General features: G+C 47.2%; 1 protein-coding gene across 1 annotated transcript in view; it reads right to left on the bottom strand.

The window, feature by feature from the left end:
• Window positions 1-1,001: 1,001 nt before the first annotated feature.
• PNPLA2 (patatin like phospholipase domain containing 2) overlaps window positions 1,002-26,034 on the bottom strand; it is a 29,202-nt gene continuing 4,169 nt past the window's right edge. Inside the window, exons 2-9 of the mRNA XM_041421211.1 lie at window positions 14,478-14,710; window positions 14,227-14,292; window positions 10,057-10,266; window positions 9,062-9,122; window positions 8,218-8,385; window positions 7,647-7,779; window positions 7,120-7,242; window positions 1,002-6,297 (exon numbers count right to left, since the gene is read on the bottom strand). Of these exons, the coding sequence (XP_041277145.1) occupies window positions 6,033-6,297; window positions 7,120-7,242; window positions 7,647-7,779; window positions 8,218-8,385; window positions 9,062-9,122; window positions 10,057-10,266; window positions 14,227-14,292; window positions 14,478-14,710 (1,259 nt within the window). The 3' untranslated portion in view covers window positions 1,002-6,032. The remainder of the gene's footprint in view (window positions 6,298-7,119; window positions 7,243-7,646; window positions 7,780-8,217; window positions 8,386-9,061; window positions 9,123-10,056; window positions 10,267-14,226; window positions 14,293-14,477; window positions 14,711-26,034) is intronic.

Here is a 26,034-nt window from a genome sequence, read left to right as displayed (position 1 = left end):
GTGCCCGCACGGCGCTTACCTGGCCAGGCCCGGCGGGAGCGAGCGGCACCTGCGGCCGCCCTGGCGGGAGCCGGGCCGGGCCCTCGGGATGGGCGGCACTGCCCCCGCCCCGAGCCAGCACCCCCGAGGGTCGGGGGAGCCCGCACCCAGCCCCGCCGCGGCCACTCCCCCGGCGGAGCCGCCGGCAGCGCCCGGGCGGCTTTATGGAAGAAGGATCCATTTCACTGATTAACAGCACCGGCAGGCGGGTTAGTTATTTTACAGTCATTAGAGGTTAAGGAAGCTGTTTGCTTTACCAGCTGCATCCTACAGTGCTAATTACAGCACTTGTCCCCGTCACGTGACAGCACATAACAAAGTCTCTTGCTAAAGTTTCTGGCTGTCAAAAGCCAGGACAGGGAGGAGCCCGAGCCCTGCAGCGTCCCGCAGAGCCGCGCAGCGCCAAGCCCCAGCCTGTGGGAGGCTCCTGTCCCTGCGCCGGGCGATCCCAGCTGCGCAGCCCGGCTGCCGTGCCCACAGCCCTGCGCTGGCACCACGGAAAGCCCCGGCCTTCCCACAACCCGAGGGCCGGTGGTTTCCATGCAATCCAGCTGGAGTAACCGGGGCAGACCTCGGTATCGGTCACAATAGGCAGACACACAAGAGCCAGGACCATCTATTTCACCAGCAAGGAAACAGACTCTCTAGAAACAGAGGTCAGTTTCCCCAGGAGGTGGTCCCGCAAAGGACAAGTTCCAGATTTGTGAATAACGTTGCACTAACCCTTTTACAGGTGCCAAACATCTGCTATTCCCACAAGAGGGTGCTTAATTCCTCCTGGAAACCCCAGTCTTCCACAGAGCTCTGATAAACAGAGGCTAACAACACTTCGGGCACTTAGGCTTGAGTAAAAATGCAAAAAGGCATCTCGAGATCAATGCCCCCTTTATTTGTGTACTGATAAATGTTGACCCCACGAGGAACTTGAATGAGCTTGGGCCTAGCAAAACAAACCCACATCATACAGCACATCCAAAAAAATATTTAATAAACCTTTAAACAGTAAGAGAAGCAGCCTACCAGAGCCAGGTAAATATACTGAGAAAGTTTTTATTAGAAGATACATTTCTGCCAAAATAAATAGTTACATTTTCTTCAGCAAAACATTAGAAAATAGAAACAGGAAGAAAAAAAAAGCATCAACAATTTAATACTGAACTTTTAAAGTGACTGTGAACACTACTTAGTGACATTGCCACGTAAATACATAACTTGTTATGCTATTGCTGGTCTAGTTGCTGCTCTGACACCAGTAATTTCCACAGGCCCTCCACATTTGTTGTGTGCTTAAGGGTCTTCTCAAACTCAGTGGCAGCAGTGGAGTCCCAGGACACACAAAGCTCAAAGAGCTGCTTTAGATGCTGTTTTCAAGAACAAGAGAAAACTCCAGAAATGAGAGGTATTTATTTCAGAGTTACATTTCCAAGTCCTCTGTTTGGAACTAGAGTTTTGTGCTCCCTGTGCAGGAGGGCTGATGTGGATCCACAGAGTGAGGTGGATGCAGTTAGGGGCTGTCCTAGTGGAGCTGCCTGCAGGTTGGAAAAGGAGCAATGTCCCACCAGCAGGCAAGGGGAAGGAGGGAGAGGAGAGGGGAGCGAGTCCTGCTGCACTCAGCAAGGCAGACACCAGAGGGACAGCAGGCCAGAGCCCGCTGTAAAGGCACAGCGTGTGTTTGGCACAAACAAGCTGGCTGGCACGGCAGCCAGGTGAGGTGGTCCATTCTCTTACTGATTTAAGGAGAAGACAGAGACAAACTTGAGAAAACTGTTGGCAAGGCCCGCTGACTTTGGTGGCCCTGCCACCCACCACATACATCTGGCATATATTCAGTAAAAATTTACTATTGTTTTATTCCCCAGAGTTTCAGGTATTTCTCCCACAACTGCTTTGGCAAAAGTGAGAGCTCTTTTCTCCAAGGAAGTAGTAAATTACTAGATAATTTTTATAAATTAATAAAACCACTGGGAAATATAAAAGTACTAGGGACACCCCAGTACTGGCAGACAGCAGATTCTCTTTTATTCTCTGAGTCTTGCAGGTATACAGCCTTCCAAGAAGCCATGAGAAAACAATCCCTAGGTCCTACACATAGTGGTCAGTATTTTCTCCTATCCCTTGAAAATCAGCTTGCAACAATATTAGCAGTAGGGCAGGCAGCAAACCAAACCAATTACACTACACACTAACCGTGGGTTACAGAACGTGCCATAGGCACGGACTGTTGTACACAAAATAACTCTACAGTGTTGTGCAGGTTATGGGCTGGTTAGATGCACAAGGTCACCATTAGCCTTGTTAAAAGCAGCAATTAATAACACAGGAAGGAGGAAAAAATAGTGTATTCCTGAATGCACAGACCCTTTATGTGAAACAGTGGAAAGGGCAAGGGTTGGGACTCCTGCAGTGAATGCCATAAGGACCATTGGACAGGGACTACAAGATGAATTTTTGTCCAGGAACCTGACCTCTCACTCACCATACACTGGAGAGCCCTGCTGGGATGCCCAGCCACACAATTTGGAGCAGAAAGGACTGACTGCCATAGATGACCTTGGCAAGTGAGGGTTAATCAGCAATGGCTGCCAGAAGATAACTTTGTACACCATGAGGTACACACAGAACAAGGGGCTGAACAGTTCTAGTGAGCACTATTGTAAAAAACCTCTCCTATCACAAGGTTTCCAGAGATTTCAAAAAGAGTGGGGTCTCGTCTAGATAAGGCAGCACTGCACAACAAAAATCTATTCACAAGCTGACACAGCCCTTTTTCTACAACAGTGGAAAATGTGATCTTCCCTAATTCCTTCATTCTTTGCAATCTGTGATGGATGAACAGCAAGAATTTCAAGCAAATGGGTGAAACTTTTCAAAAGGAAAATGAGGCTAGTTTCAGGTATTTTAACAGATCTGCGGTTCCTTTATCAGAGCTCAAATCTATAAAGCCAACAGACTATCACACAATAGCCATTGTAACATTTGGGAAATAAAAACGGGCAAAGAAAGGGTTAATACAGAGTGGTACTTTCCCAGTATCCTTCACACCCTGCAAATTAGCATAGGAAAACCAGGAATTTCCTTGTGAAGAGTTAGACCTTTATTATTAAAGCCAGGCTTTGATTTGTGGTTGTAGTTTGAAGTGCACAAAAGTTTCTCGTGGAGAAGTTAATATAGTAAATTAAACTACAGATGAGGCAAAACACAGAATGAAACTCAGGCCTTTTACCAGGCACAGCTGTTGGTCTCTCGAAATGCATGAACCAAAATCCCCAAGCCTTCTGGATCAGAGCACTGGAAGACAGTGGCATCAGCCCAGTCAGCACCAGACCAGTCGGTTCTGATGCAAAAGGCAAGGGATAAGGGTACCAAGCTGCAACTTCTTAGCACACTCTGTTGCCAAGAGTATTTTGTTTCATAGTTTAGTGGTTTACATAATCACTCAGTGGTTTTACCAGTCCAGGAAGAAGGGATAAAAAAAACTTGCATAATTTTCTCCACCCATATATTAACCCAAAAAAAAAAAAAAAAAAAAAAAAAAAAAAAGGGCAGAGTCAAAAGGGCAGCAGCTCCTAAACATAAGATTTTCCTTATGCAGTTTTGCCCCTCTCAGATGTTTTGCTTCTGGACACAATGCCTTAATTTCTTGCCACTAAATATCTCTATGTTCTTGCCAATTGCTCTGTGTGCACTAGGGACAAGAGATATGTATTTAGCAATCTACGTAGCTGTGCATGTGCCATTCCCCCAGTGGAAGTCCAAAACAGTGGAAGAAAAGAAATCCCATACCAAACCACTAAATGAACACCTTTTCTCAGTTCCAATTTTCATTAAATTAATCTTGCCCCCTCTAAGTGACAGTAGCTTGTTCCTGGTTCACTTCCACTAGCATCTAGCATTTTTTTTCTGTGGGCTTTAAACAATCACAAGATCGACTTGTTTGGTAATTGAATGTTCTATCCTGATTTCGGAATCCTCCAATTTTTTCTCTTCCTGTAGTGACTTCCCTGTTCCCTAACTGACTTAATTATGCAAATCTTAAAACTAAATCTGACTTTGTTAAGTGCAGGCCTGCTTGGTAAACTGCACAGGCCCTTGTGTTACATAGCTTCGTCCAGCAAGGGCAGTGGGGTGACAATCTAAGTCACAAGCTCATCCTTGCACTGCCTCCTGGGCAGAGCCCCACTCCACTGCCTCCCAGCTTGGCACAGCCACTGCAGCACAGTCCTGATGCTTATCTGTCTCCACACAAACACTGAACCCATGCCCAGTGCACAACTGTGCTCGCAGGAAACAGCACCCACCCCCTCACCCACACTGCTCATGAAGATTTACCACTTTCTCCAGTGATTAGCACAACTTCTGGGTTTATTTTCCCTTCCTAAATCTAAGGTGCAAAACAGTGTCTATTAAAAATTACTATTCTGTATATAGGCTACATAATCAGCTTCTGATACCCTGTCCTGCTTCCCAGCAAAGACAGCCTATGTTTGCTTTGGCCATTGCACACTGTTTGTGCTAGGAGAGGTAGAAGACGCCTCATGTAGCAAGACAAGCAGCAGAAAAAGATACCAGGAGCTGTGTTTGTCAGTGTGAAGACCTAAGCTCAAGTGCATGCAATCTCCATAGGAAGCCACATCTCACCCTGTGAAGAACAGGGAGTTCATACTTCTCACACAAGCCACGACCAGGCCACTGCAGAGAAGGCAGTGCCTCAAGGCAGAGTCCTGCTCTGCTTCAGCTCTGGTCTTTTAAGGGGCAAGACAAAGAGGAGCCAGGTCCAAGGGCTGCATGTGCATCAACAGTCTTCACTTCTCATGTTCCTGCTATTGCTAGCTGCAGAGCAGGACCCATGAGCCACAACATAGGTGAGACAGGCAAGCTGTGATGCTGGTGCAGCTACAAGCCTAAATCCTTCTCACTCCAAAGCCTCAACAACCAAACTTTCTGAGCAAAAGAGAGATAGAAGCCTCAGTTTGGCAGGAGATCCATTCTGTATCACCCACTTGGAATTTGCCTCAGTTGTACAGCCCCCAGCCACCTCCCCAGCACTTGCTGTGACACTCCACCACAAACCACTCAAAAATAACATGCCCTACACAGTTCTCATCTTCCTACAATCACTTCATATTGCTTCAGCTGCTAAGCTGATCCTGAGATATCCAGGCTGAGCCTTTTTCAGGGCAACCCCACACCAATTCCACTCACAAGAGTCAGGAATAGGGCCTCAAATTCAACATGTTTCCCTGGAAAAAAAAATCTGTCAAAATTACTTATTTAAATAAGCTCAATCACTTAACACTCAGTTCAAGTCACAGTAGTTCCCTGAGGACCCCAATCAAAAAGGGAAAGATGAGGACAGCATCAGGGAAAATACAAAACTTTTCTACACTTCTGCAGTTCCAGTGTAGTCTGCTGCAGGACCACTCTGGCTTCTGGTGTGGAAGCAATTAAGGGAGAGAGGAAAGGACATGGTTTCAGCAAAGGAGGAAGTCTGGAGGAGACTTAAAAGCTATGAGAAAAACTGGTTTGGCAAGAGGCTACTTGATCTTTCAATAGCACAAAGAACTAAGGGTTGTCAGATGATTTAAGGAGAGGAATCAAGACACAGGCTCTGAAAAACCAAGGGAGGTAAAAGCTGAATGAACTTGAGAGCGTCATCTTCATCCTGGTTATTTGGCGGTAAAAAGCCAGTGGCAATTCAAAGTGCACTATTTGGGAAAGCCCAGCTGGGTCAGCATCAGCCTGGCCACAGGCAATGGCCAGGCCTCACCACAAGTCTAGAGCAAGGAATCAGCCTGTGTGTGGCTGTGAACACAAAGGTCCCTTGCTTGGCCCAGTGGGCAACAAACGTCTACAGTCAATTCCCCCAGTCTCCATCCCAGGGAAGTCCCCTATGCAACATACTCAGGAGCACGGGGCAGCCTGCTGCTGAGGGATGAGACTGCTCCCACCCTACTCCCCTTCCCACCCACTCTCATCCCCGCACAGCAGCAGGCTCAGAAGAGTGGCAGGCACTCTTTTGCACAGTCTAGAGGTGGAAGCTTTAACTGAAACCCTTCCCGAGGGAAGAGGGAGGCTTGCATGTCCACGTTGATGCAGAGCAAGCCCAGCATGAGCTGGCGCTGGTACTCCTCCCACTTCATCATGACATCAGAAACCGAGCGGTTGCTCCTCATCCACATGGGCAGTGCTTCACCACAAGATGTCGGGGGAGAAATTTGCAGCTTCTGGGGCCCTCCGAGCTCGAGGTGGTAGTAAAGCCTGTAGGGCAAATACATGCGAAGACTCAATACATGGGAAGACTTGAGCAGGTCACCAGACTAGAGCTCCACTACCACAGTCTTGTTTTGTACTAAACTGACTACAAAATTTTAGTGAGAAGTCTCTGTGTGCCCATTTTCCCCCTCACATCTTTCAGTTATTCAGACCATGACCTCTTTTGGGTAAGAATCACACCTTCGTACTAGGATCAAATCACTGCTGGGACCCCTGACTACCACTGAGAGAGTTTCCTATCCTCATGCACACAACAGTCTGCCACAGTCTCAAGCCAGGGGCTATTTCAGGAGTTCAGTCCAGAAGCACAGGCACACACTTAGACCCAAAGCACTCGGTCTCATTTGGAAACTCTCTTGTGTTCCCTGGCCACCATATTCCCTCCCCACAAAAACCAGGCTGAGATATTTAGGTAGAAGAGGTCATTTGAACACAAGTACTTCTTGGAAAGGACTTTCAGGGGATCCGGGGCCAGCAAATGCCACAAAGACAAGCACCTCTGTCTTCTAGAAGGGGCATGAAATAAGCTGGCATACTGTTTTAATCTGACTTACTTTAGACAACTTACTTTAGGGGACAATGAGACTTTTTCCCCCTATAATGGGACCATGTGTTGAGTCTATCCAGCAGTTAAGGAAGCCAAGAAACCATGGACCAGATTTGCATTTCAGCCTAACTGCTAAATCCTTCTGGCCAATTTGTGCCTTATTTGCTCTGCTCTAGTGGAATAGAGTCGCTAGAATTCAAAGGTGTAAGGGGAAATTAAGGGCTCCTCCAGAACAGTGCTGTGAAGAAAAGCAGCCATACCTGGCTGAAAGATGGCTGCCCAGTTTCTTCTTGGCTTTCTTCACAAGATAGTTGCAGATTTCTGTCATCTGCTCCCTCATCCATCTTATATCCTCAGGGATATCTGGGAGCCATTCCAGCAACCTGTAAAGAGACAGGAGACAACCATTAGCTGGGCCACGCAAGGGAATATGATTAAAACAACACCAATTCCAAAGTCTCTCTTGAGGCTCAAAAATTTATCACCATTTTCTGGGGCATGTTCTAGCACACAGTAATCTTCCTTCAAGCTGGAAGTATTGAATGTAACTAAAAATGACATAGGAAGATAGGAAAAGTTTTGGGTTCTTTGTTTTTCTGGTTTTGCGGGGGTTTGTTTGGTTGTTTTTTTAGTCATGTCTGGTAAATGTCAAGAGCTTCTTCCCCAGGAATACCAGCAGTGCAGAATTAGACAGAATCCCACTCTCTGGCCATTAAAGCACTACAGCTGCATCAAATACTTGTCTGCACTGGGAAGAGCACGACTGAGAGACCAGCCCAAGGCCTACCTGACAGTGAAGGAAACTGCAGACTCCAGAGGCAGCATGTAGGGGACCATCATGGCCGTGGCCACACGTACAGGCAGCATGTTGCTCAGGCCAGTAAAGAAACTTCTTCTTTCAGCACAAGCCTCCTGGAGAGCTGAAGGCAGAAGAAAACATGGTCGAATATCCCGAGTGGAACACCCTTTTCTTGTCACACCTCAGAAGTTGCCTCAGCTTGAGGCAGCTACCTCTCAATTTTAAGGAAGTCTTGCTCAGGTTAGTAATTTCCCTGAGCAGAGCTAAAACCAGCAGTTTCACCTTTATCAGACTCTAAAGGAGTGAGCAGCAAGACCCTCTCCTCTCCTTACCATGCAGAACACTGTCAAATGAATCAACCTCTCCCAGTCCAGCCTCCACAGTATGAGCCACGACTTTATCTGAGACCCCCAATCCATCTAACCCTCAACAGGTGTCATTTCAGTCCCTGGGCATGACCAACCCCAGCTATACAAAATAACCACACATCCCAGTAATCTTCTGAGGCAGACCAGGCAACACAGGAAGATTACATGTGATCTCTCCCTTTGAATCATACCTTGGCTCAGTCTGGGAGGCAAGTGTTCAAAGATGTGCTCTTCAACAACAGCAAGGGCAGTGCTGTCCTCTAGTTGGTCCTCAGCTTCTGTTTCTTCCTCTTTCTCCTCTCCTGGAGGTGCTTCTATGGCAAGGAGAGGACGGGCAGGACTTGGACGATGAAGGAGACCTGAGAAGAGAAGTTATACTGTAAGGATGACACAAACCAGCTGCCCTGCCTGGCCTTTAGAGTGTCAGTCCTTGCTTCTCCCTAACTCCCCTCAGGCTGAGGTCATGCCCAGCCTCTTTAGCTTACATCTCTTGTAATGCTTACCACAAGGAGATACAAATCTTGGAGGTTTCAGTTAATTCTCTCCTTCCCCATGAGTTCTCACATTTCCCCTTTAAGTTCCGCATGTGCTGTTTTACAGAGTTTTGTTGCTATAACCTGCCAGTCACCCATCTTGCAGGCAAGATTTCCCTCCTGCAGTGCAATGCGTTATCCCGGTCCGCGGACACGAGGTGGCAGCAAGCGCACACCCAGCGCTGCGCGGCTGGAGGCAGGAGAGCAGCGCCCAAGTGTCCGGCACCGGGGCTCTGAGGGCAGCACCACGCACAGCCAGCTGCACACGGAGAGCAGCAGGGTGTCTGCAGGAGGTCCAAACGGCACCGCTGCCCCGAAACTCCACCGCTCCTTCCTGAAGCGCTAGGCTCATTAAAGGGAATTCCATACCCAGTACCTGAGGCACAGTTCAGTTCTTCCTTTCCTCCCTTCATGTGCACCATCAACTACTCTCAAAGCCAAGGCACCACGTGTGGCACAGAACAGGCAAGTCAGTGCACCCTACAAATAGCCAGTGCCTTACCATTCTTCTTCAGGAAATGCAGTGCATCTCGATAGCCCTGCTTGCACATATCCCGCAGCACCTGTGGGCAGAGGAAGGAAAGTTTCATGTGGAAACTGGCTGAGCAAACACCTATTACAACGAATAGGAATTCTTCAGAGGAAATCTCCTGACTCCTGAGCTATTCCAAGAGTAAGTCTCATTCTTGCCAGCCTCGCTCAGGCTTTGAGCAGGAATGGGAGGTACAGCATCAATACACTGGCTATGGGAATCACAGGACAATACAGATTGGAAGGGACATCTAGAATCCTACTGAAGTGTGGGCACAGAGTTGCAGCTACCTCATTGCCCCATCTACAGCTGATGCTGCTGTGGGCAGCCTTCAGGCAGTCACTCTGACAAGCAGCCTAGAATACCTCCCTGCAGGTGCCACAAAGGGCCACTGTGTTTGCAGATAAAGCCAGCTAAGACTAGAGAAGGGGTGGGGAAAAACTTGCCCAAGTAATTCAGCACACGAATGCATGCTTACTGCGTCCAAATGTCAGGGCTATTTGGCACTTGCATCTTCTCAGAAGTACACAAAGTTTGCAGTGCCACTTGCTACACTGATAAGAGTGGAAAGGCTTCACACTGGCAGCTCCATCCTTACCTTAACACACTGAAGTGCACATTGGTGCCAATGTGCACTTCAGTGTGTTAAGGTAAGGATGGCCAATACATCTTTGTTACAGCGAGCCCTGATTTCCAGCAAAGACTACTCTAGAGAGAGCAACATGGGAATACTTTCCAAGCACCTGCTACCACCTGAACTCCAGACATTCAAGTAGAAAAAGAAGACAAACCCTTGTGCATGTGCTCAAGGTTTAGCGAGTCACTGGATTGGTAAATCAAGATTAAAGACAAAGCAGAGATACAAAATTAACAGTGTCGGGAATCTTCTCCTGCCAAAGTGCACACAGTACAGCCAGTCCCCAAGATCTGTGGTCCCCAAGTTCTGGTGTGGCCAGGAAACTCACCTGTGGCTCTGGAGGAAACAGGGCCTTGGAGAGGCGGTAGAGGTTGCGAAGGTTGAACTGGATGCTCGTATTGGTGACTCTCAGCTCGTGCATATTTGTGGAACTGTCCCGTGGGCAGATATCACTCTCTCCCGAGAAAGGAGACACTGTGATTGTGTTCTTCAGCTCATACTGGGGCAAATTGTCAGAAATCCCTCCATCAACATATCTCTGAAATCAAGACAAATGCAGGAATCTTCATTCTCACAACTGATCAAGCAGCTATTTTTACTCCGTGTCCCTTTTCCTGTTTGTGCCAACAACTTGGGAGAATGGATTATATCCCCCAGCATTGGAGGAGTAACAACCAGTGATAGCACAGCTGTGTTGTTTATAATAACTCCTTATGCTATGTGCTTTTTCTTGCTGGTGTGCTGCTCACAAGTGTTCAATAAGAAAGGCACATTCACTTGTGTGACTGCTGACTTACATCTCCTATGCGGTCTGACTGCTGTCCAGTTAAGTAATAATACACACCAACAACCACCTGCAGTGCAAATTAGCACTGATCTAAGCTGTCACACCGTGACATTGTGCCATTTTTCACTTGTGTTTAAAATTAGTAAGCTCAGACACAAATCCCCACTGGCAGACGGTTTGTTACCTGTGAGTAAAACCAGCTGATTTGTTGCTAGTGGGCTTATCAAGCAGCAATCCCAACACATGCATACACATTGGGAATCCACTTGCTGTGATGTGATAACAGAGCACAAGGGACTTGGGTTTTGCTCTCAACAGGCACCCTCTTATCAGAGAATGTTCTGTACTTCTGTACCATAAACACATTTGCGTTACCCTTGCAGGAAGGGCAACCCCAGTAGTATGTTCTCAAAACATTCCTTGGATACTGTAATTGCATAAGGAGCTGAGCAAGACGATCCCTATCACAGGTTTTGGCAGAGTAAGCAACATGCAAAAGATAACAGGAAAAGGATGTTGGTCAAGCCAAAAGAAGAGGAAGCTGGGAGTCTTTGCAGACCAACAACTCCAGCTCTTGTGAACCTCAGTTACAGAAGAGTTCTGCTGGTTTCATATCAGGGTTGATCCTGCAATTTGCTGCCTGGATCTGCTTCCTTCCTACCCAAACGCAAATCATGATACAGGGGCTATGCAACCCCACAAGTAGCAGCTGTAAACATCTTTCTGCTCTCTGCTGAGTGAGAAGCTGAGCCAGTAGAGGCTAAAGCCAGGCAGAGAACAGAAATGCTGATAGAAGGAGGAGGTGCTCCATTCTGCATCCTGCTTCCTCTTGTCTCACAGACAGACCACCACCAACATTGCTCTTTTGCTGCACAATGCCTAGGAAAACATCGGATGTGTTGCCTGGAGGGTGCTTTGCACTTTGCTCTCTCTTGCTCTGGAAGGCAGACAAGACAGAGACCTCAAGCAGCTTCTCTGGGCCTGGGGAACAGTTCACAGGCTCATGGGCTCAAAGCAATTAAATTCAGCTACAGCAAGCCAGCTGCCATTAATGCAACAGGGTCACGGTGGACTGCACATTCCCTTCTTGGGAGGCAAACTAAACCTCAGGGCTACCTTTGCATAGAGCCTACAGCTCCATTGGAGACGGCCTGTGATTACAGTTGTAGGCTACAGCAGCCCAAACTCGGAGCACAGGACATTTTATCCTCATGGCAGCCCTTGCTCGCCAAACACTGTGTCAAGACAGGCACTTAGAGACTCCTACACCACCTGAATTTGGACAGTGAATAAAGTGGAAGGATAAACTCAAGGGTAAGTACATCCTCTCAGAAACACTAGCACAGCTTGCTCACTAGACGTTTTCCAACAACAGAGATGCCAACAATCAACAGAACTCTTTCCCCCTTCTAAAGGGGGCATCAGTGTTCCCTAAGCCTAAAGCAACCACAGCAAACTGCCACTGTCATCCTCTCCCAAACCTGCTCCACTGAGAGCCAGACTAGGCACAGCTAGAGCTGGAGACATCTGCCTGACTCCCTTTGCAAGGATGAGTTCCAACATGCTGACTGGGACCAGAACAGAGCAAAGCAGGCAGTATGCACTTTTGTTTAAAGAAAAAGGAGGTAAGCTTTAGTGCTGGACAACACTAGTTTTACAGCAAGGATGCAGAAGACACGTTTCCCTGAGGGTGGCAGCATCACTGCACAGATGCCATTAGAAAAATGGCTCAACTACAACAGCTGACAGGCAAACCCTTCTGACTCCACAGAAATCCAGAAGTGCACCTGCACACCTCATTCTCTAGTCCACTGCTTCCAAGCAATGCCGACTAACATTCCTCAGTAAAGCTCAGCTGCCACTTCTTTAGATTTGCCTGAACATCCTTTGCCTGAACATCCAGTAGCCCAAGTGTAACCACTCTCCAGCCTCCTGCAAAGCCCAGAACAGCCCAGAGCCACAGGCTGGAGCCACCAGCTTCCTGCAGGCACAAGCAGCAGCAGCTTTAGGGGATGGTTCATAGACAAGGGTGCCCACTTCCATTCCCTTAGCATGTCATCCCGTGCACAGGGCCCCTCGCTCGCATGACTTGACAATCAGCTTTGTGACCCTTGCCGGGGATTCATCTTACCCACACGCTGCAGACAATTCACAATTATTGTGCGTGCTGGCAGGTCAGTTACTGACTTCGATTTCTCAGTATTGAAGTTGTTGGGTTTTTTTAAATGCCCCTGCCCATCTCCATCTTCCACTCCATGAGACTATCAGATCTCAGAGAACTGAACACTGGAAAAAACTTAGGAGGAAGGCAAAATATGGATTTTGCATCTTGCACACAGTAACACTGCCTTGAGAAAACATTGCCTTGTGCCAAGCCTGTCAGTTTATTCTGTGGCAAATACATTCACCACAGGCATGCTAGGAACCATGCATTTCTGTTTCAAAACCATTTCCCAAGCTCATACCCAACCCAATTTAACCTCTCGCCTCATCCACAATCCCCCTTCAGAGCTATGCTTTTCTGGGGAAGAGGTAGGAATTAAATTTCCTCATCTCATATTTCCTCCCCACCTTTTCCCATGAGAAGTTATCCCTCAGTGTGCCAGGGCAGCTGCACATTCCAGAAACCCTGATGTTGTACACAGTTTTGGAATGGTGAGATTTTTTCCTGATGCACACTGACCTTAATTAGCCCCCAAAGAGGTGTAAGGCAAGAGCCACTGCTATGGTCCCACCAGCTGAAGGGAAAAAGCCCTGGCTGCAGCTGCTGAGCAAACACCAAACCATGACTGATTCTGTCACTTCTCTGAAGGGCTGGATAACACTGGACATCTCCTCCAGGTCATTTCCCTGACCAACATGCTTGCACAAGACAAAACCAGCCAAGCTGTGTATTAAGCAGGAGCAAAACTGACCTCACTTTTAGGACACAGGTAGAAATCAGAGCAGGTTTGATGCTTTGCTCTGACAGAGGCAGACCACTTATGGTAAATCAGGGCACCTATTTATAGCACTTCTTCCTCTCACTTTTGACTGTGCAATTTGCAAAACCTCTGCCTTTTAACGTGTTCATTAACCTGTGTAGCACAAGGGAGGCCAAGCTCAACCAGGAGACCCTCAAAGCATGACTGCAATATCCAGAAATGCTGCAGCTCTGCACATCTTTCATGTATTTTCATTTCTAACATGCAAACACAGAGGGATAAATTGCTCTTGGACAGCCTTGGACACAATTCAAAGAAAGCTCTGGCATGCAGCAGAGCATTACTGTCAGAGAAAGGACAGGAAGAACTCCATAGAAAAGAGAGCCAGTATCCACACCACTAGTTAAAGCCCTGCAGAAAATGCCAGGCACATGGGAGAGGGACTACACACATGACTTTTATCCTGGGCCGAACTTCTTTCGACATGCAGACAGCTGGAGCTTCAGTGATGCAAAGTGTACCATGCAGCCATGAGAACACTCTGCTAAGCCAGCCAGCCCTTCCCCAGACTGCATATATCACTATATGTTAAATCCACTGGTCTTCAGGACATTTATAGTCGATGCAGGCAGCAGTGGAAAGAAGGCCTATCCACGCTGGAGGTTGTTTATTTGGGAATTTCTTGTGTCTCTTCAGATAAATGCTGCCAGCAGGCACACAATAACATTGTCAAAACCTACTCACTAGTATGTAATTTAATGAAGGACTATCTCAGAATCTTACTTACCACTCCACGCAAGGTTGGAGGTATCAGCCCACAGTAGACAGGGATGAAGGTGCTGCAGATACAGGCCTGAGGGAGAAAGACATCCAGAATTGAACAACCAGATCAAAGCCTACTGAAACTATTACTTGTTCTCAGAACACCATGCTGGCACGTGCTGACAATTATACTCCAGTACTAAGGACATTTGGAGACCAAGGCAAAACAAAACTGCGTGCAGCTCCTACCCACCCCAGCAGTTAGAGTCCATTCACCTGGATCAGTTCCTCCTTGGAATTGAAGTCTGACAGTATCACATTTTCCCCATCAGAGACCCGCGTCAGGGAAATACCCAAGCGTCCTGCTGCAACCTCATGCCCATTGTCTGGCACCGTCTTGGACAAAACCATCCGAATGGTTTTCACCAAGTTGAACGAGGGGTGGAGTGGGCCCAAGAACCTCTTCCGGGCTTCTTTTGACACCCGAATAATGCTGGCACCGGCCTCACCTGCAACGAGACAAATGCACCATGAAATGCTACCAAAACCAGTCTTCTCCTTTACAAAACTAGGCACAGGAAAGCCTCATTCCCAGCTTTCCCCAGAGGTTTCTCCCCACTGGTTAATACACAACTCAAACCAAGAGGTTATTTACAGGGGATGTTATAAAAGTCATGGAAGTTTGCTGTCTTGGCCCTCACACACCCCATCACAAAGAACCACCCTCCTTATGTTTTATGAAGTCAAGGAAGATCACATGCATCTGACTAAGGCCTCATACTGTTTTTTAGATCCTGTTGCACTGGCCAATGCAGGGCTGGTGAAAACAGACTGAGAAAGAAAACAAGGCTAATACTCCAACAGTTTTGAGCTTATGGATAAATCCCCTCCAAAATATATTCCATTAAAACTTTTCCAGTAAGCATATTTTTCCTGACAGGAAAACAAATCATCAGCCAGTAGGCAGAAGTGCCAGAACAGGAAAGCTGGTGCTTTCCAGCTAAGTGATCCCAACTCTGCTGTGAATGTCAGCCACATCGCAAGTGAGCAAGAGGGACTAAAGCTCCATTAGGGAATCAGAGACTTAGTTCCTCCTGCAGAGCCTCTGGTGTCCCATCCCTTCCATATCCAATTTCATAGCACTAAACTAGGCCCTGATGGCAAGCAGGACTTGCTTTACCCTTTCACACAGTGACCCAGCTGGGTTTGAGAAGAGGAGACATCCCAGCTGCACAAAAGGGAAGGTATCTGCTAAGCCCATTATCTCAGTCACTAGGAGCTCCATCTGGCAAGCGCATCAGAGCTCTCCAGTAAGAAAAAAGGGATGGGAGGAAATAAAAATACAACACTACAGCATCCAGCATGTTGCCCTCTCCAGTGACTTACTGCTGCCTCCACACACATCCAGCCTGATGAGATACAACAGCTCCTCTAAGTAGTAGCTAATCACTGCATTCCAAGGAGTGTCAGGAACTTACATGTGAGAAGAATGTGAGGGGAGAATTAGAGAAACCAGGAGAAAAGAAATATGCTTTTACAAATGAAGACTCCTCTCCAATCAAACTGAAGGTCATTTCCTGGAAAAGGACAGAAGACTACCAGTTCAAGCCAACTGGAAGTCCCCTCATTTCGCTCTCCACTCAGTTTCTCAATTGCAAAAACAAGGCAGCAGAATGAAAGAACTCAAGTTAGACCCAGGTTAATAAATACAATGGAGATAAGAGCAAAAACCCTCAATGCTATGTTGACACATCCCAATCTTTTGCAATACACGTGTGCCAGCAACATGTTTTCCATCCATGCAGCCTGGGAACGTGATTCTGGGCTTAGGAAACCCACCAACACCAGCAGCTCAAGTACGCAGAGAACTGGACCCTTGAACATGACCAGAGATTCTGAGGTCAGGATTTTAGGCACTGTGAGGTAGCAACTTAGCAGAAAAGCCAAAGTTCCCCCTCTGAAGCAATTTTTAGCCCTGTAATCCCAGTCTTCTGTCCTAGAGCAATGTTTAGCAGTCTAATTCTGATCTTACTTACTCAATTAGCAGTAAGCCATTGAGCCCAGCCTGTTTCAGATAGTAGCCACACGGTTCAACATCCCTCCCAACATGGAAGAAGTCAGCCCCACAGAAATATACTTTACAATCACTGAGACATTAGCACTCAAAATGCTCCCTAAGACACCTTAATGTCTGTCAAGGGGAGGAAAAACACCGAAAGAAACTGCAAACAAGCAAAACCTGAAGGAATCCCAGCCCAGCACCTTAGTCACACAACCCCATAAAGAGAAAATCCTCTGCACTGAGTGCCTTGCAGAGAATTGTTGGCTTGGTTGAAACCCCCACTGGGTGGGTGAGTGTTGAGCATGCAGCTGAGGGGAGACCCCTGTGTCCAAAAGCTGTGCTGGGGGGAGTGTGGATTGTCCAGGAGATGGTGGGAACAATGCTTTCAGGCTTGGCATCTCCGTGTGCAGAAAGATGTGACAACAATACTGAAAACAACTGCAACTAAATGGAGCTTATGACTGTTTGAACAAAAAATGTGAGCTGGAAGGGGTTTGGGTTTTCTTAAAAAAACCCACGAGAGCAAAGTCCTGACTATGCCAGGAAACAGCATTTGAGGGGAGCCCCAAGTTGCAGCTGCCTTCTCTATCAGTGTTTCATACCCAGGAGGGCAAATGAGATTATTGATGATTAGCAAGTTCATTCTTTGAATACTTTCTTTTGTTTTGGGTTCCTTTTATACACTTGTGCATACATGCATACCCACAGGAGCTTTGAGGCACTTCTGTTTAAGACATGTGTGATTCTGTTGGACTCGCTGAATCACTTGCACCAAAGCTGGATGTGGAACGGCTCTGTGGGAAGGCACAGGGTGACCTGCAGTACCACCAGCTTTCCGGGAAATAAGGCCAGCTGAGGGGTCAGCCAAAGTAGCCAGGTTTATGTAGCAAGATCCACGACAGATGACAAGTCCTCTTGGAAATACATTTGGGAGGAAAGAAAAGACGTGGTAGTGTTTTAATCCTGTTACTACCAGAAGCGCTATTCCAGGAAAACCGGCTCAAATTCTGTTTGCGGTCCGTCAGAGGGAGCAGCTGAATTAGAGGCAGTCAAGAGAGACAACTCCTACAGGGGTCAGCCAACAGCTCTCAATTATTTCTAGGACTATTCCAGTACCAAATGCAGCCCTTAGGAAAGATTCTCATTGTTTTTTATGGATCCAGTGATTCAGGACACAGAGTCATGTGAAGAAGCTGAATTAAATTTATATTTCCTTATTGAGGTACATACCACAGGGCAAAGGCAATCCCTAACAGTTAGCAGTGTTTGCTGTGAAAACATTTCATTCTTCTCATACTAACCAATTAATTCAACACCTTTCCCTACACAGATTTACTAAGCCAATATTCCTCAAAAATGTTGCATTAATATATGTGGAATATTTAATTTCCATTAGAAAACCCACACTCCCCGTTACCCCCACCCCCATCACTGCCCCACTGGGTGTTGTTATACATAAACCCAAGTACTGCAGGGCTATTGTCCTTATCTGAATTTCAGCTGTGATGACGCAAAGGAGCATCACACAACTGTGTCCTGAAACACCCTAACATGTCCCTTGCCAGAAAAGAGGCCAACTGCTCCCCACTCTGCTGATTTGTCATCTGCAGTGGCTACGAGGGGCAAGGTAGTGGCACTCATGGGAAAAGCATGAAGGCAGCTGCTAACTCCCATTTCATTTTTAAGCTATATCAATCCAGCTTCACATTAGCTTATTGACACAGGGTTAGATGGTTCCCTTTAACAACTCACTTTCATCTCTATCAGTCACGCTCAACTCCAAAACAACCCAGTAACTAAGTCTGTACTGCCTGGCATCCCCTAAACTCCAACCTGAAAAGCATTCAAGCAGCACATGCTATTTATAACTGTAAACAAACACCCCGGCAGAGCAGCCTGCTGTGACTCTGCCTCTGGGGCAGCAGAGCTGAAGATAAATCAGTAAAACTGTTGTTAGCCAGGCAGCTGGGAAGACCCTTCACTGCTGCTAAGGGCTCTGGGGAAAACAGAAAGGCTACTCCAAACCTGTGCAGTGCATGAGGACAAGGACCATCACAAAGCTTGAACACCGCTCCACAGGAGGGGTGACAAGTGGGGAAGAAGGGTCTCTTCAGACCCAATCTGCAGCAGCAGGGCTTTAGCACCAAGGGCACCATGATGGTCTCCTGTTAAACCACGTTAGACCATATTGGTATCTCTTTGCCAGCCAGTAAAATCACAGATGACCCATCAAGTATCTCAAATGGAAAAAAGTGCCTAAGACACAGACAAAAATAGCAGCAGAGCAAGCTAGACAGGGGGAAGGGCATTCTGAATATTCAACCCTGCAGCTCACCCATGACACTGCAGGTCCCTCTGGGAGAGCTCTGTGTCAGCACAAAGATCACCTGTGCCAGGGACATTCCCACTCCCTGCCTAGTGCAACAGTAAATAGGACACAAGCCTAAAGGAAAAGTTCTTCAGCAGGGATGGAGAGCAAAGGACAGCACAGAGAGCTGGTGGATGTAGGGGCAGCACTCTGTCCCTGCTGGCAGGAAGCACAGAGAGGTCACACCCCAGACTGCAGATGCCATCACTTGCCTGGACTAGTGAGGCAGGCAGGAAGCTGCAGATCCTCACTAAACCTGCTTCTCATTCAACACCAACAAATGGACTCCTTCCTACACATCAGCAACACTCCTCCCTCCTCATTCCCATTACCCAGCTAAGGCTCCAACACACCAACAGCTTTGAAAGGAAGCCAACTAGCAGAAGGAAGCACAGGTACTTTTGCTGTTCCCCCAGGCCCTGGACAGCCCTATGCCTTGTCAGCTTAGAATCACACAACCAAGCTATTTTGACTGTAAGATTTTTCAGGACAGGAGTCCTGCCAGCCTTGTATCCCATAACCAGGGACCTCATTCCAGAACTCCTCATGTTCTGCTCAGCTCTCTGTTCCAGGGACGTTTGTGTGATACTCAGCACGGAGGTCCTTTTTAAGAGTCCCCAGCTAAAATCTTCACACTTTGCTTTCAATGCAGCTGGTTGCTGAACACTGCTGAAATTGTCATTATCCCACTGGTAGATCCCAGTCTGGATGTAAATTTAAGAATAGGATGAGTCAGAAGGAATTTATTACCATGATCTTCCCCAACATTAATTTATCTCGGTTGCTCGTCTCTTGCTATTTCAGCTGTTCTGTGCCACATATGTGGAAGAGCTAAAAGTCAGTCTCTGACAATGAGCAGAGGGGTTCAGGAGAGCTGTTCCATGATCTTCCAGGGCACAAATCCTTACACTGCTCCAGCTCAGCATGCACAGCTCCTGCACTTGCTTCTTTTCTAAGTACCGAGAGTAAGGAATGTACACGCTTTCCTGCCTGGCCTCTCCCAGGAGATGATATAGTCCTAATTACAACACACTCCTGTCACCAGCCCAAAAGAAACCCACAAAGCTATAAATTTTCAAACTGACATCTAGAAAATAATTAACAGAGAACATTACTGGATGATTCCTCTCGGGTAGCTCAGATCATCGTGAAGTGCCCATTTGTTCATCCCAAGGAGCACTGCACACCAATGTGCCAGTGACCCAAGGACAACCCCAATTCTTGTGGGCAACGACCTCAGTTTGTGAAAGATCCCACTGCTTGGGTAGACTTCTGTTCCACTTTCCACACTCATGCTGAAGCAACCCGATTTCCACTTATTGTCCCAAGAGAGCAAAAAGCAGCCAACATTTCAGCCAAGCTAAACAAAGGCCAGCTTGTCCTGAATGGGAACCTGACCCAAGATGTTCTCTGAAGGTCCATCAGAGAGCCTGAAGAGATGTCAAAGGGGCCCCAAGGACAAATCCATGCCAGCAGGAAACAAAAGCAATGTTTTACAACCTGCACTTATTAGACATGTTCAGGTGATAGGTGTACCCCATTGCTGGTGACAGCTCTTTAATTTCCATCTGAAATCCTGGACAGACACCTAAAAGCACTGGCTGTGGAAAGAATATCCCTCACTGGCCAGAAGTTGTAAAACTGCCACTATTTGACACAAATAAAAAGCACCCATTTTCAAACATTTGAGGCTGAGGGGTGACAGCTAGCAGTGAAGTCTTCAAAACCACCAACGCTCTTCACATCTGTGCACATCCTCCTGTAAGCCAGTGTGATTGAGAAACACCATGTACCAGAACAAGCTGTTCCTCTGCGACTTCCCTAATTTCTGTTGTTCTGATGTATATTTTTTATTTTATTTAAGGTCTTCACTCAATCCTCCTCTCCAACTATTTTGCTACCAGGTAAGAAACAGTTCAGCTCACTTGGCTCCAGATAACAGATACAGGAAGGAAGCTTATTTTTGCTTTTGGTGATACCTAGGAGGTAAACACAACTCCCCTCAGAACCACACACACTCAGTTTACAGACAGTCCTACTGCTTGACCAGCTGTTCCCTGTGGCAAGATCAGGGGCTCTGTGCAGGGATTTAGCCTCAGAGTTCAACAAACAATTTTGTAAAGGAGAGTTCTTGGAAAGCCTGGCCACCAGGGGTACATAATGGTGTTTCTCCCCCTTTACTAGGGAATGAGAGGCACTGACACCCTACTGGAGCAGCTCCTAGGGATCCCTGTTAGAATACATCCAGCAACACCTATTCTGACCATACAGGTAGGACAAGTGCAAACACAAAGAGAAAGAGGCTTTCAAGCTCAAGAAAGAGCTTTTCAAGTAAGGTCAGCTCTTGCAGCCAGAGGCAGATGCTAAAAGAAGGGCTCAGCCCACACTACCTTATGGTTCAGACTCTTCAGGCTCAGCATTGCTTAGACCAGACACACACATTGTTTAGCCCAAGACACACTGTGCAGCAGGAGGGCTACGTAAATTCAGATCATTTGCAACTGCTTCAGAACCAGAAACCTCCTCTTAACATGTTTGTCCCAAGATGTTTGCTTTTCTATTTCAACTTGGGGGGGGGGGCGGGGGGGGGGGGGGTGGAAAACAAACTGTCAGTTATGCTACCTGCTTAAATAAAGCCAAACCAAAAGGAGACATTTCTCCCATTTGAGCCAAAAGATATGGTTAGTGTGCTCTAGATACCAGTTAATAGATGAACCAGAGCTATTGCCACATGCTAGATATGAGGAACACAAGATGAAGATCTGCTTTTAAGCTGCCAGGGTTTTTACCTCTTGCACAGAACAGCTCACAATGCAGCCCACAGTGACTGCCACATGCCCATCCATCAGCTGGTACCTGCAGGGTAGGACCCTCCTGCAAGCCCAAGTGCAGATACACCACTCATACCTCACCTTAAGGCCCATTATTCTGTTTTGTACAGAAGCAAACGGGGAGAGCAGGCATAAGAACTCACAGGCTGGATGAGGTCTCTAGCTAAATTTCTGCACTGGACTTGATGACGTGCTGGCACACCAAAGCCTCGCTAGCACTGCTGTTCTGCATGCTGAGACTTGCTTGGTTTCTGCGGTCAGGACAGGGGCGCTTATTTTTGCAACACAAATCTGAAAACAGGGCAGCTGCTGCTGTGAAACAATCGATAGGAAGGGCAGGAGGCAGCCCAGTGCAGGCAGCCAGCCAGGATCCCTCTGTCACAAGCACAACAGCAACACCCACTAGTCTAATCTTTCCCTACTGTAATGCCCTAATATGAGGCTTAACGCTGCATTTCTGTTCATAGCATTAGAGAAATTAAATGACATTACAGTGTATGAAAAGGAAAAGCTGCTCAGGACTCCAGGCAAGCTGAACTGAAAGCCATGTTCCATCTTCATCCATGCATCAATCCCTGTCAATGCTCTAGTGCAATTCAGACAGCATGGGATGACAAGAAAAGGGGATTCACAGAGTAGACAAAGTGCAGCTCAGATCCTTGCTGCTCACTTTGGACCAAGTAATACTGAGTTTGAAGCAATTTTTTCAAAAACTCATCCAGAGTTTTTGAAAACTAGTGGAGGGGAGAAAGAGACCAAAATCCATGTTGTAATGAGAAATTACCTTTCTTCTCTGGTCTGCACAGAGGCAGAAGTGGTGGCTTTTGGTAGCTATCAGCCTAAGCCCTGCAGAAAGCCTTCTTGCGTGTTTTCAGGTGGCAATTGTTTCATGTTCAGAGATGACACCAGAAACATGGCTGGCTCTGTCGCACAGCAGCCTGTCTTCCTCCCTGTCCTCTCCACTGTACACCTGTGTGACGGCTAAAACCCTAACACAGATGAGAGGAACAGCCCTGGCACCCTCCCCCGGCTCTCAGCCTGCATCATGCCCAGCTCTCATGCTCACAAGGCTCACCAACTGCTCCAATCCACGCCAAGCCCTTCCCTGTGCGCCTGTGAGCGCAGGGCCTGCTTTGCCCTCCCTTCTCAGGCAGGTCAAGTGTCACCTTACACCTCAAATTCTTCCCCACTGGCCCTGGCATAAGCAGGGCAGACACCAGCAAGGAAGTGAGAATCAAAAGCTCAGTTTCCAAAGCAGTGCTCTGGCAAGAGGTGTTGGCATTTTGCTCTAGAATGATTCTCGTTTTCTTGGAGCAGCATCAGGCAGATCACAAGGTTAGGATGCATACCTTGGGAACCATGGCAAGAAAAATCTAGAAACTGATACTACCTTTCTCCCAGAGACATCAGCAGTGGACCCCAGCCAAAAAAAGACTGAGGTTCTGAAAACAACTGCGTGAGCAGGACAGGAGCTGCTCACAAAGGGCAGCACAGACCCTGGCAGGGGAAAAGCCTCTGAGCACACAAACAAGAACAGCAAGACAGATGTTCAGATGAACATTTGACACATAACCTCTTCTGTGTGCAAAAATATGGCTAGCAATTAAATGCTTCCCTTAAAGATTATTTTACCAATCCTGCTGCCTAAGAACACTAGGATAGATACATCAATGTAAATCTCTGTGCTGACAGCCCACTCTGAAACAGGACTCCAAGTTTTTCCATGCATGGCATAACTACGGCAGCCTGAATCCACACTCTGCCTCCATAATACACTGGAATTTATTTATTTTTTTTGCCAGGCCCAGCACTGAATCAGCAGCATTCAATGCAGCCAGCAAGACTGGCCCTTGTAATTAACATGGGATATGCAAAGGGATTCCTGATTCATTTACATACTCAGATGTCACCTCCTCTACTTCAGGATGCTAAACTAGACAATCCACAGGAGTGGCGAACAAAGAGATTGCCAGAACCTCCAATGCCTCAATGATATTCAATCCTTTAAATCCTAAGCCTAAAAAAGGCCTCCAAAACCAATATCCATCCAAACAAACTTCAGTGTATGAAGAGAAAGAGAATGATTCATTCTCAGAAGAAATCCTCCAGGCACAGCACAGCTAAAAGCCTGGGAAACAGTGGCAGAAGAGACTTCATGAAGCTTGCAGATTCCAAAGGTCTTGTCAGGCAGAAGTCATCACTGGGGATTTGGCCTTTACCTATACCAGAAAGCACAACCAGCTCAGTTCTGGGAGAGTGCCAGAGGGCAGCACAAAGCCCTGGGTTCTAATAAAGCTACCAGCTCCCACACCTGGTGTCACACACTGCACCACAGATCAGCACAACCCCAGGGACAGGATCAGGCCTGCCACAAGCAGCTGTTGTATCACAAGCGACAAAAACTCTCTCCTCCGTTCCTCTGGTCTTTGCAGCTACAAATGGCAGGGCTACAACAATCTCCAACAACATTTCTACACTCCCAGGCTCACTAATTGCCTCTCCTATGTGCTCCTTGGAAAGGATTTTCTACTGCCTCAGACTCTACTACTTCAAGGACACGTTCTGCCTTTTTCCAGGGACATGGACTTATTTATGGCCTTCCACATGGAATCATTTCCTCTGCCCCTCCTTTTCACTAGCTCTCACTCTACTTGCTTGACAAGGCACACAGCCCAAGGCAAATACATAGGCTCTGCTGACTCCCACATAATTGAACACACATCCTGACTTTCACTTCAAGTCCCAAGAACACTTAGCAGAAATGAAGAGAATAAGTATTAGAGCTGGGCAACAAAAGTGTAGAAGTGCAGAGAATTCAACGGAGAAGTGGTGGCCACTTTGGAATTCAGCCATGAGTAGGGCTTATACTGCAAAGAGCAAGGTGAACAGGAGTCACCCACTCACACTGCTCCTTGGAGTAACATTTCTGAGCTTTTGCAAAGGTTCTGTAATTAGATGGCCCACCCATTCCCATCTCCAGAAAGAAGACTAATTACCATTTCCAGCCCTTGCAGGGTGCTCTTCAAGTTCTGTAGAAATCACAGAAGAGGTGGAAAACCTCTCTAGCCAAGCCAGGGAGCATTTCCTCTGTGCTTCATGGAGAGCCCAGAGAGAAACATGAAGAAACACAGACTGAGCAGGGGCCCAGCATCTGAGTACAATCCAAGCTCACTGCACTGGAAGGTAACACAGCCCTCCCAACAGACAGGAAACAAGCACCACCACCACCAGCTACTGGACATGCAGGCAGCAGCAGGAGTTTGGAACTGAACAACACAGCAAGAAATTTGAGGAAGGCTTTTTGATTTATCAGGACTAAGCTTCCAAACACAACCAATAAGCAGACACAGGACCCTAAAGAACATATAACAGCTTCTCTTATTTTACATGGATGACTTGTAGTTGCCTTGGAGAGTTTGGGGAGCTAAGAGGCAGAAAGAAGTGGAACAGGTCAGACATGCTGCAAGTTCAAGAGAGGTGCTGAAGCTACGGGTCAGAAGAATGACCAAAGCCCTCTTGTGCTGCCACCAGTGACATTGCACAGCTGCTGCCATGGCTGACAGCAAGGCTGGGCACTGAGCTGCTCTGCACACCTGCTGTCTGTGTGGGGTGCCAAAAGAATAAACACATGCCCTGCTAGGACTGTTTTTTGCTAGAAGTGGCTCCTTGGCTTTCCTTGCATTCATTCAACAACATGCCTGCAAGAGCACCTTTCCTTACAGAAAAGGAAGGCTCTTATTAGAGCCAGGCAGACAACAGGAACAAGCTCCTTCCCTCCCATCAAGAGATCCTGCAGGGTGGTCTGGCTGCCAGCTTACTCCTCTGGACACCTGATCCCACAGCCCTGTGACTGCTGAGGGCACTGATCCAGGTTCAGCAGCTTCTCCACCAAGCCAGAGAACATTTCCGTCTATGTCAGCAGAACATCTCCCCTCCACCTCTCTTCCCACCACAGAAAAGAGCTTTACCATTTCCAAGAAGCACCAGAAGGTTCCCCATTAATTATATCCATATTTCCATGCGAGTACACAAAGGTCTCTCTCCTTCCTGGGCTGGAGCCATTGACCTCAACAACTTTTTCTCCAGGGAGGGCCTCTGCAGGAGGTACAAGTGCCCATCACCTGTGCAAAGAGGGACCTAACTACTGAGACACCACAGATGCTACAAAACTTTCCTGTGCATCCCTGTGGAGATCCATAGCTCTCTTCACACAGCCACAGAAGACAGCATCACGTATAAGCATCCTGATTCATGCTTTGGCCAGCATAAACTGCCATTGCTCTGAGGATTCCATAGACTCTAAATTGGTTTATTTCCCTCCGTCAATCTGGGATTTGGTGAGATTACACAGACACAGAGAAAGTAAATCTCCATGACCAGTTCTTAAGCCTTTGCATGGACATAATCAAACTGCAGAAGCACAACATTTAAGATGCTGATATTGCTAATTATCTCAGTTTCAAAAGGTTTTGTTCACTGGGGTTTTTTTTCCTCCTGCTACTCAATGGAAAATGTCTCTACAGTTCAGCAGCACATTTCCTGGTGGTCACATGATGACAGCTGACAAGCAAA

This window comes from Onychostruthus taczanowskii, unplaced genomic scaffold (assembly GCF_017590055.1).
Source record: "Onychostruthus taczanowskii isolate IOZ18803 unplaced genomic scaffold, ASM1759005v1 scaffold69, whole genome shotgun sequence".
Classification (NCBI taxonomy): Eukaryota; Metazoa; Chordata; class Aves; order Passeriformes; family Passeridae; genus Onychostruthus; species Onychostruthus taczanowskii.
This window is presented reverse-complemented; position numbering and strand designations above follow the sequence as displayed.